The sequence below is a fragment of the Agelaius tricolor genome, unplaced genomic scaffold, assembly GCF_023055355.1.
Source record: "Agelaius tricolor isolate 1412-34295 unplaced genomic scaffold, bAgeTri1.0.p SCAF_10, whole genome shotgun sequence".
Classification (NCBI taxonomy): domain Eukaryota; kingdom Metazoa; phylum Chordata; class Aves; order Passeriformes; family Icteridae; genus Agelaius; species Agelaius tricolor.
The window spans coordinates 25,829,265-25,848,559 of NW_027269270.1; the positions used below are offsets into that span (position 1 = coordinate 25,829,265).

Here is a 19,295-nt window from a genome sequence, read left to right on the forward strand (position 1 = left end):
CCAAAAAAGGACAGATAATTCTACAGGACATTTCAGTCAAGATGCTTTGCTTACCAATAGTAAAACTTTATATTGTTTACACAGGACACAGCACAAATTGAAGCAGACTACTCGAGTATTTCTGTGCTCTTTGAGAGGCAGCCAAAAATAAATCTGTGTCACAAGTTTATTGCACCATTATGAAAAACAGAGTAGAGGGGCGAGGTCTGAACTCGCAGTTTGGGCTCTTGCTTCTAATCCCCACATGGCAAAAACTCATTTCACATGACTTAAGTGCAAGGGCTAAAGAAACAGCACAGGCTTCTGATCCTATGTCTGCAAACAGAAGGGGATGACCACAGAATCCCAAAACACTCTTTTGTTTCCACTGGAAATAAAGCAAATCAAATCACAGCCACTTACTCTCTGTTGGCAGCACTGGGGGAAGTGTGGTCTTAGGCTTCTTGGTCTTCTTCTCAGTAGGCTTTGAGGTCTTTGAGGCATCTGCAATCAAAACAAATAATAAAATATAAATCCGACTTGAAAATCAATAATGAAAAAGCTTTCTAATAAAAGGTTTATTTTGGATCCTTCTGCAAAGTTAGAGGAAATTGCTGTCCTTTAGGGTTTTATGAAGAATTTTCTGCACAGATTTGCTGTCACATTCTGATAGGAAGAGGGAGCAGAGAGGGAAAAACCCTCTACAAAAGCAGCTGCACTAAGAACCCAAGCCAAGCAAGCAGCTAGACAAAAGGTCCCATGTAAGCTGACAGGTATTTTAGCTGAATAGACCAAATACAATGTGCACAAAGCTGTGTTAGGCAGTGCAGAGAAAAGGGAAACAAGCCATATCAAAACATAATTTCATTCAAAAGAAATGATGTAAAGTAATTCTTCTGTTCCATTGTCTGTGTGATCAATTCAGATTAACCCATTTTGAAGAGTAACATTTCCTCCATTTGTTTAAATCTTTCCAAGAATATATTCTTGGCCATTTGTTTACTCCTAAATAGAAACAGCAAAAGGGACACCACAGGACTGAAATTGGATGGATTCTACTATTTTCACAATTGCACAGCTCTTATCCAGAAACTGCCCATCACTGCAGGCTACACCAACAGCTAGGAGTCAACAAAGCTCCTTTCCATGTGTATCCCACATGAGATACAAATAAAAGGTGCAACTTTTTTTTAAGGTTATTCCAAGCTGAGTATGATCACAGGGCTGAAGCACCTCTCCTATGAAGACAGGCTGACAGAGCTGGGGCAGTTCAGCCTGAAGAGAAAAGGGCTTTGGGGAGACCTTAGAGCCCCTTCCAGCACCTAAACCAGCTCCAAGAGAGCTGGGAGGGACTTTTCACAAGGATCTGTAGTGCCACATCAAGCAGGAATGGCTTTAAGCTGAAGGAGGCAAAATTTACATTAGATATTAGGAAGAAATTCTTCTCTGTGAGGGTCATGAGGCACTGGCACAGACTGCCCAAAGAGGCTGTGGACTTCCCATCCCTGGGGATGCTCACGACCAGGCTGGATGGGGCTTTGAGCAACCTGATCTGTGGGAAGTAGTCCCTGGCCATGGTAGGGGTTGGAACAAAATGATCTTTAAGGTCCCTTTCAACACAAACTATTCTGGGATTCTGTGACCTAAAATGCAAATCCTAACAAGCTCTGCTTGCTACATTGTTCAATACTGACTTTTATCTTTGGAAGAAAGAGTATGATTATAGATTATGATCTCAGCAATGTCTGTATCACTTTACAGCTTTCAAATATTCAGCTTTCAGAGTATTTGTGAGGGAGAGAGCTGTTAGCTACCATAGAAAAAGATGACATAAATGTTATGGAAACAGTTATTTTAGTCACCTTCTTCTAGGTGCCAGTGTGTGAAAATTCATCTAAGTGTCCTTCCTAACAGAGGAAGCAAGAATCTCCTAGTAAATAATTCAGAGCAGGAAGGTGTGATTCTACAGATCTGCCAACTGAAGTCAAGCATTCCTCCAATTCTGAGTCCCTGATGTCAAAAGAAGTATAATGATTGTGGTTACTTAGTCTAAAAATCAGCATCTGGGATCCTGACAGTGGAATGAAGAAGGGAGAAATCTGAACTCTTGTTTTAGATCACAATTCTAATTTAAAAATAACAGTCATCCCCTCTGCCAGTCTCAGACATGGGATATCAGATGGCGTCTTTCCTAAATAGCTGGAGTTTGCTATGGTGCCATTTGTCAAAAACCTCTCCTCAGTAGCATGCCAGTGGAGGATGAAAAAGGCAGAGGAGGCAGCCAGTATGGAGGTAAGGAATGTGGTAACCTTGGTGCCCAGCATGATGTGAGCAGTGAGCTCCTACAGCCATGGCTGCCACCACCACAGAAAGCCAGGCAGCTGAGGTAATGTCACTCACATCATCGGACCAGCAGCTCACAGCCTCCCAGGAACAAACTTTGCAAGCCAAACTCTACCTGCAGCCTCCTAGAGTACGCATTGTCCAGCAGGAAACTTGAAGTGGGGAATAGGCTAAGAGAAGATTCAGGAAGAAAAGCAACTACTTGAAGGAGATCAGAAGATAGAGGAAAAATACATAAGTAACTGAGACATTTAAAAGTTGCTAGGGTAGCTCTAGAGAAATACTGTATGCTAAGCTTTTGATGATCTGATCCTTCAGCACTCTGGATCTGTGGTGGTTAAGGTGTTTCAGGGACTAGATTTTGCTTAAAGCCTATTCTTCGAACTTCAGCACTGATAAAATGTATTACTTTAAATTACAGAACCATAAAAATAGCTTATCAAATATCTAAGGCAGATTACACTGTGACCATAGTATCACAGAAAGTACAGGTATTTAATTGTAATCAATATTTAATCCATTTATTTTCCAGTTACATGAAGATTGACCTTTAGTGAGGAGTTACAGAATCACAGTCTTACCTTGTGTCATGTAGCATTAGGAAAAAAATAATAGTATTCTTTTCTAGATCTCCTGCCACAAATACCACATCTGCAACACAGCAGTGAAGGTTCAGTACCCAAGTTCTGTTATTAAGCTTGTTGTCTAGTTTTGTGCTCATTTTAGACCACAATGGAAAGTATCAGAGTATTCAGAAATAAATTCACCAGAAGGTGAGTTGATAAGGACATTTGGTTATTTAAAGCCCCTTAAATAATTTAAACTCTATGGCAGCTTTATAAGTCTGTATCACACAGCCTCACCTAGGCCTTGCCCAAGGCCAAGACTAATGAACAAGAGTACAGTGTCATCAGCACGACCATGGCTGAAAACAAGTACCTCAGCCTGTAAATTGCTCATGTTCTAAAACTATGGAACACAAGGGTGGTTGAGCTGCTAATTTATTTTTTCTCACATACACTAGAAAATCAAACAACCAAACATCTGTGAATGCAAAGAAGTGGGGAGTTGTAGAGTGAGAAATGTGCCACATGTAGTCCTGAGGCAGACTGACACCCAGACTCACACAGGCAATTCTCACTGGCTCTCAAAGGATGCACACAGCTCAGAAACACATCTTACAAGTTCAGCTAACTGCTCTAAAAACCTTCTAGAAATACAGTGGGCAGCAGGAGAATACAAATTATGTCACAAAGCATCCAGATCCCTTGGTTCTGTACTGTCTCTCTGCTCATGCTCCTTTACGGTAGACATTGAATTAGCTATTGACCAAAAAGTGCAGAAGGGAAGGGGGTAGGGTTCTTTTTGTGTGAGTGTGTGTGTGTGTGTGTGTAAGTAGCCCCTAAAGGTCATTCTTGGGAAATAAGCTGGAAAGGAGGAAGTTCTAAGGAAGGGTTTTCTTGTACCCAGCACAGTACTCACCTTCTACCACCACCTTGCAAGCACATTCAGCTTTCCCTGCTGGGTTCTCAGCTATGCACTTGTACTCGCCCCCATCTTCAGGCATGGCCTTCTCAATGGTCAGTGAGCAGAGTGTCCCTGTACAGAGGAGGGAGAGATCAAATGCATGTTAGGCTGCAGATCACAAAAACCTTAGTGCTAGTAAGGAGCAGAAGGTGTCAAATGAGCCAGTCCTTCACTACAGGTGATCTTCTCTGCTAGAAAAAGCTGTCCTTAGAAATTCAACCTTATTGGAGCCTTATTGGTGGTAAATAAATAAAAAATTGAATCTTATTGCTTTTCTCCTGGGTACTCCAAGTAGTCCCTGCAGCCCTGAACTGGTTGCTAAAGACAGAGAAGACCCAGAGCAGCACCTCTGCTGCTCTTCTTGTCTTACAGCAGAGATCAGAAGTCCTCACTCGGGTGACTTTTTTCCAAAAGTGCTCATAGTTTGGCACTGTAAATAAGAGGGTTACTGTCCAATGCACATTATCAAAGTATTGATTCAGCCTTGTCTCTAGCACTCCCTTGAGCATTCACGTGTGTAAGAGCAGAACTTCAGCTCAGTGCCTAAGTTTAAAAACTCAACTGAAAGACATTTTCTTTTTGCTTGAATTGCCTAATGAATAACTGCCTGTAAAACATCCATTAGGAAGTCCAATACGTTAGTGGCAATCAAATTTATCACTGCAACAAATTCATTTCTTTCCAAACAAAAACCATAAAATTTGACTTAATTTGGTTTGCAGACACAGGATGCGACATAAGCTTGTTATTTACCAAGGGAAGCTTGGTATGACCCAAGGGAAATACATTTCCTCTTAAAAATGAAAACTCTGTGAACCAAAATAGAAGTTGTTCCCAGTAGATGAGGGATGAGGAAGAAGAACCTTGTCCCTTACTTTCACTTGCATTGCTTGGAACAATGAAGTGCTTTCCTCCCCAGGGTGAACCCCAATTAAAATGCTCCACACTTTCCCCTTCCAAATATCTCTTATTAAGTGAAGTATGGGCTTGCTTTCTCCTTCTTCACTGGAAAGCTGGGTCTGTCCTCTAAACACAGCCTGAGGCCTTGTGCACTTCTGCCCATTGCTGCTGGCCTGTCCAGAACACCTCCACCCTCCACTTACCTCAGCTGCAGTAAAACCTTCCCCCTTCCTCTGTTTGACTTTCTCACAGTCATTCCTAATTAAAGAATTGAAGAGATGGATTTTTTTTTCAGACATTTACCCTGTTTCCTGAGATGTAAAGAAATTTCCCATCACCTTTCTCTCTGTGGTAACTCGAAGACTCCCAGAGTGCTCAACCCCAGGCTCCCCATCAAATGTATCCCCTGTGATGTGGGAGATGGCACAGGCACAGGTGATACTGGTCCATGAAAAGGACCTGCAGAAGAACTCCCCTCCATCTGAAGAACTTCGGGAGTTTACTGGTTCTCTTTGGAGATGAACTCCATTTGGACATGGCAATTATGCTCTTGGCATTCAGATTTTTCTCTCATTTTAAACATGGGTGTCATTATTCAAGAAAAATCTTATAAAAAACGTTCAAGTAGTTTCCAACAAATTTTTTTGCCAAAAACACACATCCGTTAGAAGAAAATGATTTTTCCCCCTCTTTATAATCCTCCACAAAATCAAGCAGCTTTAAATAATGACTATTTTCCCCTGAGAAATGATGTGAAAACTGTCTCAGAAGAGGAACACTGACCCCTCACTCACATGGGTTGTGCTCAGCCAACCACAGGGCAAAAAGAAAATCCATGTGCCTTCCCTGAGGCAACACTTTTCCATGAGTCAGGCTGAAGCCAAAAATGTCACGAGCTGCAGTGCCATTCCAAATGGAGGAGAGACATTAGAAAAGTATTCTTGCAGGCATCTAGCAAATATAAATTCACATGTCTCTGCTGTTTAAAGAGACATTTGGAGAGCAAGCCAGAGATAACTTCCAGTCTAAGAATTGATATAAATCTATGTAACAAGATTAGAAAAGAAACCTAAAGATGCCATTACAAAAACCCATAAACTATGGAACAAAGACACATACATGTGAAGGAGACCACGGGCCACTTTACTGAAGGAAGGGAACCTGTAAGAATAACTGAATCATTAAGGGACTGGAACAATGCAGAATTTACTTTAGCTTCTGCAGTTTTCTACCTGCCCAAAAGCCCTTCCTCAGCTCACTGAAGACTAATGTGACATAGGGTCACTCCTCAACACTCATTTCATGAAGTTATTTTGTGAGAAAGAGGGTGAAGGAAATGTGCTTTTTTTTCAAGGGCCATGCCCTTTTTCCTCCTAACTCCCACCTCCTAGAAGAAATAATCTGCATCCTATTTTCCTCCACTTCTTTCTCCCCAGGAACTCCACAGGAACAGCAGATGCAAAACACATGGGGATTGCTGGGCTTCTTGCTGCCACAGATAAAATGGTAGCAGCTCTCAGTGGAGGAGTGAAGGGAAATGAAATAATTTGGTTCACTTTCCTTTATATAGCCACTAGTATTTATGAAACTGTGGACTACTAGGACTAGGTATGAAACTGACCAATGGATCAGAAAGATTTGGCCAGGTTGGATCAGGAGTATAAGTGAAGGCTGAGGGAGCATGGCTGTTGAAACCTCATTTTCATGGAAAACCAGGAAAAAAATCCCAAACCACTGAAACCCAGGCAAAACTTGATGAGATTTCATAAGGACAGGAAACTTCCCAACCAGGCCTATGTTCTGTGATCTAGAGCTACAGTCGATTCCTGGAGCTAGAAGGCCAAATGTCTTTCAATGAAGTATTTGGTATTTCCTTTGCAAACCCCATCATGACCTGAAATAAGCTTATTTTCTGAGAACTGCTAGAAAGTCCAGGCTGGTTACTCCAGTTGGGTATTCTGAAATCCTGGCACTTCAGAAATCCCAGTCAGCTAAAAATGCTTGCTATATATTTTGTCACCCCACCCCTCTATTGTTTTTAGGAAACAGGCCATGGATGATCCTTAAACATTGTCACAAAGTGCAGGATTGGAATAAACATGAATACTGGAATCTACCACTTAGACTTGGGACTGGTGCAGCTCTAGAAAAGAACTTAACAGCCACAGAAGCTGATACTTTACTGGAGACTCCGGTTTAGATACACAGAGCCTTTCCCTTGAATTTTGAGCTATTAAAGGGTTTTCTGACTTACTCAAAAATAGTGCAAGACAGTTTAAAATATCTCTAGGCTTCTACATTCTTTCCATGAAACTCCCCAGAAAGTCAACCTCAGATATAAAACAAATACACAAACCAACAAAAAACAGCTCCTTAGTCTCATTCCCCACACTGGCATCTAGCTGGCCAACCTCCTGATTCCTGTCCATGATGCAGACTCAAGTTTATGGCTTTCTCATTTGTATCCCATGGTACAAGAAAGTACTGTGGAATATTTAGGCAATATTAATAAACACTGGTCTGTGAGAAATTGTCCCTAGGAGACATAATAAATTTTTAAGGAACAATTTTTAATTGGCTTATAGAGCTAATTTTCTAATAAATCTCAAATTGTCTGGGCAAGTTCAAATGCGTGCTAGTGTCATAGTCATATTTAAAAATGAGAAGTGGATTGACGAGGAAAATATTGACTACAGTTGCAATGACAACAGAAAAAACAGTGAAAAAAACCACATGAATTTCAGAGAAGAAAAAATGTCAAATGTAATTATTGATAATTGATAGAGTTTTAAGGAAAACAATGTAAGAAATGTACTTTCATGATCCACAACATTAGACATTTACCCAGCAAATGTATCTGTGCAAAGGTAATTTTCTTAACCCTTACTGAAATATTTGTGATAAATCACATTATCCCGATTTTAGTTAATGCTATATAATTAATCATTAATTACTATATAAATGACATTGATTTAGGAGGAGTTAGAGCTGCCAAAATAAAGATCTCCTTAAGAAGCTGACAATAGGAAATCATCACTCAGTCTGTTTCTAGTGGATTTCCTCTGTGATCAGACTAGGACCCAAGTTATTAAATATTTTAGTCTATGACATGGAAGTACTCATAAATGAACTTTTGTAAATTTACAGATGCTAGAAAGAATTTTGGAAAGGGAAAAGCTAGCAGAGTAGTCCTCCTAAACAATCTCATTTACTTGTTAAGCTGAGTCCCATTCACTCAAAGAAAATGTAGCTTGAGACAGTGACAAGAAAAGCACCAATGGCACCAACTGATGCTGTATATGCAGGAGGTTTAAAGGCTTAATAGAGAAATGACAAACATGAGTTCCAACATTGTGAGGTAAAAGAGGACCAATAACCTCTAGTAAGGGCAGCCACAGGAAGGTGATCTTCTTCTCACTGATGCTGATACCCACACATGATTCTGCTTCCTCTTTTCTAAATAGGATAATAAACTGACAGCAACTGGAGAGGGGGTATTGGAAAGAGAACCGAACCAAAACAACCCCAAACCTCCAAGAGCTGGAAGAAGTGCATTATGGAGAGAAAGTTAGTAAGAGCTTGACTTGTCAAGTTTCAAAAAAAGGAGAAAGCTATTTTGGTTGCAGAGCCAAAGCCTTTCTGTCAAGTTAGAAATAAGGCATTGCTTTGGTTCTTGATTTAATAACAAAACTCTTACTAGAATAGCTAGACTTTGCAATAAATTGCCAGTGGTTATAGGAAATATCTCTCTTTTGCTGTATTCAAATCCACACTTCATGCATTTTCTGGAAGAGAATAGATTCAGACATAAATGACAGTGCAGAGAGAAATGTGGCCTGTGATAAACACGGTATTGTGTCAGAACTGATGCTCAGATGATCTCCCCAACCTTAAAGTTTCTGAAGAAGTTTTGTAGGGTGCAAAATGCATCTACTTTCAGCAGTGCATAGAGTTGTGTTATACAGCAAATTCTTGCTCAAATTTAATTAAAAAGAAAACAAAAAAGTCACAGCAGATCCTAGCTAGACTGGCAGACGTAGACTTGCATGACTGGTAGGAAGATTTAGGAGTTAAGTCACAAGAAAGTTGTTAAGGCATTATTGCTAATAAGATTACCAAATCTGTACGCTGCCAAGAAATTTGGGAAGAAAAAAATGCTGGTTTAGACAAAGCAATACAAACTCAGGGCATTTTCTAAGCTACAGCATCACTGCTACCTGAGTCTACATTAAAAAGTTCCTCTTCTATCTATATAGTCACAGAGTACTAAATCTACCCAAAAAAAGCTGAGCAAACTGACTTAAAAAATGGCAAATATGTGAGTTCAGACTTGAATTCACTCATACATCTCAGCTGGCCAGTTTACTAAGGATGCTGTGCACAACCCTTTCACTGCTATCTTACAGAACAACTTTTTGAGCCATGCAAGAACTTTCTCAGTGGATTTTCGGTCCAAGAGCGAGTCACACAGCAGGAGAGTAGCACAGGGCACTGCTGGGCCAGTGCTATACAAATGTAAAACAAAATGGATCCTGCTGTAAAGGGTTCACTCTGTGAGGAAAATTGTTCTACTCTGTCCTTATATGTCTAAGTTCACTGCAATGTCTGCTAGAGCCTTCTTAAAAACTTTTTTCCAAACAAAAAGCCCCCCATGACTTCAAGCAAAGAAGCCTCTCATTAAAGGGGCTCTTAACCATGCATCATCTACCCAATGCTGTATGAATGTATAATGCTCCAATTTATGAGTACCCTCTTTTTATTGTTAGCAACCACTTATTTTGATCTTTAATGGGCAAAAAGCACATTAATATCTTTCTCAGGAATGTAGATAATTGCACTTTGACAGGTTTAAAAGAAGAAAAATATAAAATCAAACCATTAATAAAATTGTTCCACATCAGAAAAATAGTGCAAGAGCTCACTTCATCATAAAAATGATACATTAAGCCAAAAATCCTGCCAATCAATCAACAGAGTACTGTTTGGGGAAGTGTAAAAAGGAATGGAAGAATAAGTGTACTGATGTTCATGATTTCAAAGGGAAAATAGCTGAAATGTAAAATGGAGGGAACATGACATGCTATCAGCTATTGTTGGGATTGTGACATTCTGGATAATGCTGCCCAGATTCTGACTTCTAACTAAACTTAACCCTGGAATGAGGAAATACACTACAAGCCCTAGATTACCAGAAATCACCCCATTGCTGCATAAATATGCCTGGTCATTTTTTGAGCAGGGTTTAGCTCCTCTTTTGGCAAAGGCCTTACCAGTCAGAGACTATTCTGATGCTGGTGTTTGTACCCAGGCTTCTCCAATGGTACAGAAGCAGGGATGGCACTCTCCCTTCTCCTGCACTCCAATGGCTAAACTGCACTGGGTGGGCAGATTAGTGTCAGTCAGGCTCTGCAAGCACAGAGCAGACCTGTGAACAGCATTGTTTCTAACTGGTAAAGGATCAGTATCAAATATGCCAAGGAAAGCTATTTTCAGCGACTACACATAGTTTGTACATAGTTTGCCTGTCCTGTGAACATGTTACACACAAGTATATTTCTAAGTTTGACCTTCTTGGCCAAATATGCCACTGTTTAATCACATATTCCTGAAACTGAATTTTATGTATTTATCTTCACAACATATTTGGCACCAGGAGATGAGCAAAATTCTGTCTCTTTTTGCCTTTTTTTTTTTCTCCTCTCTTCTGGGAATCACAGAGAGAAATAATTCAATTTCCAAAACACGATTACATAGCATTCTGGGGGTTCATGCATTACTTACACTGACTAGTGTGTGGGACAGTATTCCATACTAAGATGGGTTAGTAGTGTGGCTAAGAAGCAGACAGACATGCTTTACTCTAGATAAGGAATTTCCCAGTATCAGCTCATTAAGAACATGTAAGTTATTGTGAAATACCTCTATTGAATCTGGAAAAAACCCCCATGGTCACCACCAAACATCACAACAGCACTAAAGCAGTTGGTAAAATGGCTAAGAATAGATCTAGACTATCCTCTTCCTCTATAGAGAATTTTGTTGCTGAACACAAGGAGGGGCAAGGCCATAGCAAAGAAATAAAAAAATGGCTTTGCAAGATCTAAATTGAGCTATGTCTGTTTGCTCTGAATTCCTCTTCTTCCCCACAGACTCAACCTTCTTCCAGGTGAGGATGACTCTGGGGCATTACCTCCAGGGCCCACTAAATGCTGCTCCAAGCTTTGACAAAGGCACTGCTGCTGAGGTACACCTGTGGGTGTGTTGCTGTTGCATTTTCAGTGTTTGGGGCAAAGGATGGAAACTGGGACTTTGCCTGTGGCCTGCTGTGTGCTGCATCCAGTGTTCTTGTTGCTCTCTATGTTTAAAGGTGCTCCAACACTATCTGTGAGACTAATCCATACAGTTTCCCTATTGAACAGAATTTCCTGATGCTGAATGAATTTGCTATTTCTCAGTTCTAGTCTGTTATTCCAGTTATTCCTTCTCCTCTCTTGGTTCCCTCAAGTAAGTATGTGTTCCTAATTAGGGAAACAGAGAAAACTGAATCTCTATGAAATCTGGAACTTAAAGTATCATGCATACCTAGTTAATTACTTAACAGTTGGCATGAAAGAGTCTTACAATGAGAGAGCAGCAACACATTCTGCTCCAAGAGCCAAAGCTAGCTGGTGCTGTCAGGAAAAAAACCAAAACTGACCATCATGCAATGCACCCAGTGTACCAGAGGGTATGTAATAAGGTTTAAAAAAAATAGTTCTAATCCTCATTCCTTGTCTTTCCATTAAAGGACAAAACTTAGAGCCCTGTGTAATATTTCTTTCCAAGAGCCTCTGCAAATACGTGCAGAAGGAAGCCTAACTTTGAGATACTGATAACACTGACTCCTGAGCATGGCTCAAGTGCAACAGTGCAGGTACAAGTGGAACACAAGGACAGTGTCTTCACCCTCTGCAGGAAGCTGTCCTGAACAGTGGATTCCTTCTGCAGAACTGAGCTTTGATCCTGACCTCAGTGGAAAGCACTGTTAATGCTGACACCCTGGAGTGTTGTGACCCAGGAGTGTCACCCAGCCCAGACAAGCTGGATGGGAGAAGCCTCCTGCCCTGCTCACACAGGTGGCTGAGCATTTGTGGACATCAGGATTACTTCACTGTAAACAGCTACCCTCGATTTGCAGCTCCACAGTACCATTTTATAGAGTGAATAGGAGGTGGGGGATTATGATAGTCAATTACTCTGATTATTTCAGTGAAAAAAAAACCAGCTTTCTGCAGAACCATAACACTAAAGCTTTGGGACTTTAGAAGCTCCACCACAGCTCAGAAGCTTTGGTTCAGAGGTGCTATCTGATGTACTTTGACAGGAGCCATGGAACTTTGGGATGCATAATTTCTTTTTCATTCTGAGTGACTCCATGAAAAGCCTTGAAATCTTGCTTCCAGCATAAAGCTGGCTAAGCTGACTGATTCTGTCAGCCCTCTTTGTAAGAATGGCATTTCCACCATGTTTTCTCAGATACATGATACTGATCCTTATTCTACACAGTCCCCTTAGCTGAAAACCAACATGTACTCACAAAAAAACCCCAAAAACCACATTATGCTACTTCAGACACAGGCCAGACACAATGCACCTGCTACCATTTGCCTTTCTCCATCTACTTACTTTGGCATCTCCTTAATGCACTACTCAAGTACCCCAAGCCTCTCTGAAGACAATGCAATTTCTGACTGCATCCACTTCAGGAGAATGCCTGTGTTACTCTGCTTGGAACACTGCACAAGGATTCACTGGTTGTGCTGAACTGTTCTGCATATTAATTTGGTTCTCATTGGGTAACACTAAAAATAACCTGGATTAAATGAAGGAAGATTGAAAAGTAAGAGTGCAGACCCTGTTTCAAGGTATAATTCTCACTGTGAACATGAACTTTTTTTGCTACAATGTGCCAGAGCATATAATTCTCCTGATAATTTCCTCAGTGTTTCATGAACACTGAGGAAGTAAAGAAGAATGTTTTGTTTACATATGAAGTAAAGAAGGTTTGTTTTGTGCTATTAATTGTCCTTCCTTCCTATTTTTGTCCCAAGGAAAATATATTTTGTCTAGATAAAACATTAACTTTCATACAAAAAACAGTCTAGTGGGTTTGATGATCCAAAATGTGAAATATAAGGGAATCAGTCAGTTTGAAAACAGTAAGTATTCCCTCTAAGGACTTTTACCAAATTTTATACAGTTTTGAAGTTAGTTAAAAGTCACCAAGCCAGTGGAGTTCAAATATTTCAGTGCTTGTAATGGCAACAGAAGCATCTGTGGTGGGGCTTTAAATACACTGGAAATCTGTTCTCAACTCTGATCTTAACTTGTAGTTTTAGTAATTTCTTTCTATGACACAACCCCTCTTTGCTTCTGTATTTCTTATTGCAATAAAAAGCCTGAAATATTAAACATACAGAAGAATTCAATTAGAATTTGTAAACCTGCAATAATATTATTATGCTTTCAATGTTCTAAATCCTTAAAGCTTAGTTTAAATAAGCATCGTGTACCAGCTCCTTAAACAGTGTTAGCAATGTAAACAGCATTTAAAAATGCAAGAAGTTCAACTTTATAAAATTTACATCTGCAGGCTCTTAAAGGGGAATCTGCAAGAAATGTCAAACGATACTATTCCTTGTGTACTCCACTGAAATAACAAGAAAGCTGCATCTGGAAACAGTTACTGGCACAGGACTTAAATAAATATTGCATTACCTTTAATGAACTAAATGTTATTAATCAAGAGCCAGATATAACAGTGTGCCATCCAGCTGGCTTGTAATGCAATTAATTTACCTTCTTGGGAGATGACAATAGACTTCGATGATTTGATGGCTTTGCTGTCTAGAGTCCAGGTGACAGCTGCAGGGGGATCAGAGGAAATCCGACATTGTAAGACCAATTTTTCACCATCAGCTACTTGAGCATCCTGAAGCTTCTCTGTAAAGGAGGGTGCTGTTCCTTTGCTCGCTGGTGGTTTGCTTGCTGGTGCTTTGTTTTCAGCTTTTTTCCCAATTATTCCGCCATCCACCACTGCACACCCACGTTCACAGTTTCTGTCATTCTTCTCCTCTTTCTTCACTGCTAGTTTGGCAACAGGGGCTTGAGAATTGGGGGTCGCATTCTGGGCTTCAGAGTTGGCACGAGCGTTCGGTGCAGGGGTGCCAGTGCTGCCATTCTCTGCAGGTGGCTTCTTCTTGGAGCCCAGCACAGACCTGAAATCTGTAACTGCAGGTTTAGGAGGTGGTGCCTTCTCTGGCAATGGGGTTTTTGGGGTGCCCTTCTTGGCCAGCACAGAGCGGAAGTCCACCTGCTGGGGAGCATGGACTTTCCTCTCCTCCTCTGACAAGGTCTTGGGTTTGACCTGCCGCTGCAGGTTTGCTCGGAAGTCCATTTGCTCGGCTGGGATTTCTTTCAGTTCCTCCTCAGAAAAACTTTTGGTGCTGACTTTCTTGCCTAAAATATCACGGAAATCGAGTTGTTCAGCTTCCTGCTGCCTCAGGCTCTCCTCTGTGTGCTCCCGAGTTTCCACTCGCCTCTTCAGCACGCCTCGGACGTCCTCCTGCTCTTCCTCAGCTACTCTGATTACGCTGCTGTTCTTTTTGAAGCCACTTGTTCTACCAAATGTTAGTTTACCATGATCTCCACCATCTCTTTGCTCTCCACAGCTGGCTGATTCCCTCCCACTATGATCCGAAAAAGAAAAGAAAGAGAGAGCCAGGAAAGGGGCTGGTTTAAAAATGTCAGGGAACAATCTCAGAGCAGGAACAAAATGTGTTTATAGAAGGGGAGGTTGATTAGAGGAGCATACTCCATTAGTTTATTGCATCAATGATGACTTCAGGAGCCATATAAGGGCACAAACAAAAAAGATCTTCTCTACTCTGGCTTGGTACAATGTGCTTAGCTTGTATGATGAAAACAATTTGTTAGGTCACATTTGGGGATTAGGTTGAACAGCAGCCAGCCTGGGTCTGTAAGGGCAGGGAATTAACAGAGCAAAAAATAGAACCCACCCATGCAAGTCCCTGGGAAAAATACTCACTCTCTGAGCATTTCTGCTGTGGAAGCTGAACTCTCCCGCAGCATCAGAGACACCTGGCAGCTGCATTCTCCAACTTGGTTCCTGAAATATTTAAGTGAAATCAGAAAAACAGGGGTTTCTTCCTCTGTAACTTGCCTGAGCTAAGTGATTGTGTGTTGCACTAAAGTAGCTCAAACCCAGTGTGGCATTCCCCTTTTCTGTGCCCAGCATTGTGGGGATTGACTGAGTGAATTTGGTCCCCTTATATTTGGAGCCAAGCTATCTCAAATAGTTTTTACTGATCTGTTGCTATCTGCACTGGGAACAACATACTCCCTGAACAAAAATCAAAGCAATTTACAGAATGAAGCAGCTGCAAACAAACAAGCTAAAGGAAAATAAATATAAAAGCTGGAAAATCAAGACAGAGGTAAGGGCTATTTTACAAAGCTGAAAATCTTTCCAACTCTGCCTGCTGTTTATTTATTCAAACCCAAGCTCTTAAGTTTTCTAATGTTAAGATATTAAAAACAGGGTCTCATTTCCTTCCCTCCCCTCTGGCCCAACCAATCAGCAAAACCCATCTACACGGATTGCTCCAGCCTGTACGTGTTTATATTAAAAAACATAAAAGTGTCACCATATATGGTGCTGAGTACTTATTCTTCCTTTTGCAGAGGAATACCACGGATGCCTTCTGGAAAGGGCTCCCATTAAAGAATTCATTTAAAGTGCTCCCCGCTCCCCTGCAGCTCCCTCCCTCCCGCAGATATATATCATTCTTCCAGCCCCAAACAGCTCTTCTCTGCTTAACACAGGAGATGCCAAAAGCAAAATTTAACTCCCCCAGGGCAGCAGTTGTGTAACTATTGCCACCACTCCCCTGACTGCTATTAAAAAACCAGACTTGAACTGATTAAGGACTAGAAATACCTTTTATTAGTGAAAACACTTCTGTCCTTCCCAGTTGAGGTATAAGCTTGTAAATGGACTAGAAACTCCTGGATTATTTATCTTTTTGAGCAAAAATAATTTTTGCTACTGAAAACATTTCCTGGACATAAGCAAAACACATGTGTTGGAGGGGAGGAAGGCAAGAGAGGCAGGTTTTCCCAGCTGTGTTCTGCTTTGAACTTGCTAGATAAGAGCACCTTCAAGTCCACTTAGCCCTGAGGTTTAAAACATGGACTCAGGACTGCTAGCTTGCCATAAATATATTGTCTGGCCTGGTTTTTAAATAGAGCATGGAAATACTTTCCTAGATATGGTACTGTTTGGGTGAAAAACCCTCTGTAGTTTCACACATTTTTAACTTGCAGTGAAGGCAAGATAATTAACACAGATAACAGAATCACAGATTCAGCATAAAACTTTGTCTTTACAAAAGCAATTAGTGCCATCACCTTCTCAGACAGATTTCTCCTGATTTCTATTGCTTCAGAAAAAGAAACAGTGGATCAGCCTAACATGAAAACTACAAAGAAATTGGTAGGTTTGATCAAAGTATCTGGATTGTAAAGGCCCTGTTGATACAAACATATCTTAAGACCACTAACAGCAAGAAACCAGAGGAATGTTTTTAACACTTTGACATTCAGTAAGTCAGAATACGTACACCACAAACTGCTATTGAAGACAATCCATGAGGACAGCACTGAAAGCCACAATCCTCATTTCCTTCAATACAAAAAACTAGATAACATCCGAGTACCAAACAGAAACTGTCCAAAGTGCAGGAGAGGATCCAAGTCAATGCACAGAGGGTTGAACTCAGCCCTGCACTGGAGACCTGCCATTCTTACTCACTCATATGTGTTGCCTCCATTTGGAAGCAAGAGAAATAGAAAGAAGTTAGGACAAATGGAAAGATAAATAAAAAGAATAGCACGTCACCTCCTCCCAACATACTGATTGGCATAAAATTATGGCAGGGAAACAACACTGCTGAAAACCTGTTGTTTTCATATAATGCATTTCAAACTGGCCCCTTTTGCTGCTATGGGAACTCCTGAGTTATTTTCTCTGCTTCTCCAAAGTTTTTAAGGAAAGCAGACACACTCTGGAGCTGCCCATTCACCAGTTCTGCAGGGCTTTACAGGCTGCTGGTTTACCTGAAGACCCCTCCTGTTCAGCACTTAAAACCAAAGCAAAGCTGACTAAGGACAAGCCATTCATGCTGAAGTATAGACAATTTGCAGAGTACATTAAATGTTGAGGCAGCCCTGCTCAGCTTCTGTCATGACTGTTTGGTAAAAATATTTGTTCACAAGAATTGTGTCACCAGTGGGAGAGGTTGAAGTAACAGAGACAGCACTGTCCCAGGAGAGAAATTCAGGGATACTGCATGTGGTCCTGACCACTGTGAAGAATGGTAGCATTTCTGCAGGACCCATTTCTGCAAGGCATCTTTCCCTCTGCAAATTCTTTGCATATGTGAAGAAGCAAATAAGGCAGGCAAAGTAAATCCTTCTAAAGTAAGCTATTTTTCACAGGGTTTGGAAAATAAAGGAGGGGGTAAGAAAGTAGGAGAGCATTTTGTTCTTTCTATTTTTAAAACCTTGGGAAGCACTTACAAATTATGGCAACAGTGGGACATACAAGTACCTAGATGGAAAAATTATTCACAAGGTAGTTTTTTGATCTTAATTATGATTTCTGATTCAAGTGAATGGCTGAAAAGCAGACTACTGGATACAAACCTTGAGTCTGTGTCTGTTCAAAAGTGTAGCCTTCCCAGGGTAAGGCCTGCTCCCAGTGAAATCAAACTGATGATTTTAGGAGCAGGGAGAACAAACTCTTGTCTTGTGAATTTTGAGACAGAGTCTAAAAAGGTGAAGTTAAAAACACCGACCCAGTTTGGAGATCACAGGATGGAAAAAGAGAAACAAGCCAAGAAAAATGAAGAAGGATTGGGTGATTTAGATACCAATTTCAATCAAGAATAATTCCAGAACCTTGGTAATTGTTTTTTACATTTATACAATTTCAGAACCCAGGCAAGGCATAGATGCATAGGGACAGTTAGAAAAAAGAGAGCCTTGCATTACATGGGCATATCTTCAAGTCTTTCACGTCTCTGCTGTTTTGAATCTTGGCAATAGCAACATTACTTGTGCAGCTTGAGGTTCTCTGTGTTGGCATTTTGTCAACAAAACCCAGACAGGTCTTAGTGGCTCTGTTATTGTGGAATAATGACAGACATGGATAAAACCTGTGCTTAGTAGCTTTGCTGTGAAGAAGTGCCTGGAAGTGTTGACTTTTGCAGGACTATTCTGTAGAATGCTCATGCACAGGTCTTATCTTTAAAATGTCAAGGAATATTAATAAAAAAGCCCACCAAAAACAAATAAAACCCCAGCTGCAAAGCCTGAAGCAATTTTAAAAATAGCTCTGTGTCCTATTGTGGGATCAGTTTTCCCTGGAATGGCTTTTATGTTCAAAATATCTTGAAATACTAGTTTCTTGGCAGAACCTACTCAAATATTTTCACTGAACCTTAGATGAGACTTATTGTCTGCATGTCCCTAGGAAGCACTCCCTGGAGGAACAGGAAAAAAACCAGTTGTAATTATACTGAGGGGACATACTGAAATTTCCTACCAGCCTACCAAGTGTGAAATAAATATTGCAGAGTAAATTTTTTCAAGAATGAACTGAAAGGGGCGAAGAAGTTGATCCCTACTTATAGCTGGTGCTACAGTGCAGCTAACTGCAAATGCTCAGAAAGAGGTTTTGAAGCTTTTCTGTGAGTAAAGTGGAGAGATAGCCCAGACTCCAGGAAGCTTTAGCCCCAAAGAAAGCAACTAATCTACTGGATCACGACTCTGGCTGGTATAAAGCAGAACAGCTCTACTGGCTTCAAAGAGGATGCACTGATTTACCTCACTTGAATGTTTTGCCAGAAGCTTTTTATACCTGAAAGAACAATATTTGTATTTGCATTTTACAGCATTAAGTGGGAGGATGGAACAAGAAGGAGTAATGGCTTTCTTCTCTAAAAATAGACAATGTATTAATAGGAGAAAACAAGGTTTGCAAACTGAATTTTACAGAAAAACAGAGCTATATTTACTGTTTAGCCTAATGAAATGTAATCTTGGGAGTGTTTTTACATTATTTATCAAAATATCTAAATAAATACTAATCAACACTAACCAAGCTTGTATGGAAGATGGAGTGTGGGAGAAGAAAAACACTTAATGTCTGAGAAGACAAAGGATGACCAAGCAGATGATTTGTTTAAGGAACTGCAGCATGATTTCTGAAGTGTCTCATGTTGATTGTATTGCTATAAAGATAAAGGTTTTGCTCAAAAATCACAGTCTCTGTCCAGTTCTCACATTTATGATGCACACACTGAAAGAATACAGAAAAGTCATTTGGGATAACAGGATACCATCACTGGAAGGATGCAAAGGGTAGGAGGGGAAATAGGTATCTTTGTTTTTATGAGTAAGGAAAACATTTTATTTTCCATTTT

The 19,295-nt window shown here is 40.5% G+C and overlaps 1 protein-coding gene across 5 annotated transcripts in view; it reads right to left on the minus strand.

The window, feature by feature from the left end:
- Positions 1-19,295, minus strand: part of MYLK (myosin light chain kinase) — a 195,011-nt gene that overhangs the window by 58,391 nt on the left and 117,325 nt on the right. For all 5 annotated transcript variants that reach the window (XM_071435291.1, XM_071435295.1, XM_071435293.1 and 2 more), the window contains 4 exons: positions 14,837-14,917; positions 13,588-14,477; positions 3,805-3,921; positions 403-483 (listed from right to left, as the gene is read on the minus strand). In XM_071435291.1, coding sequence (XP_071291392.1) covers positions 403-483; positions 3,805-3,921; positions 13,588-14,477; positions 14,837-14,917 — 1,169 coding nt within the window. The remainder of the gene's footprint in view (positions 1-402; positions 484-3,804; positions 3,922-13,587; positions 14,478-14,836; positions 14,918-19,295) is intronic.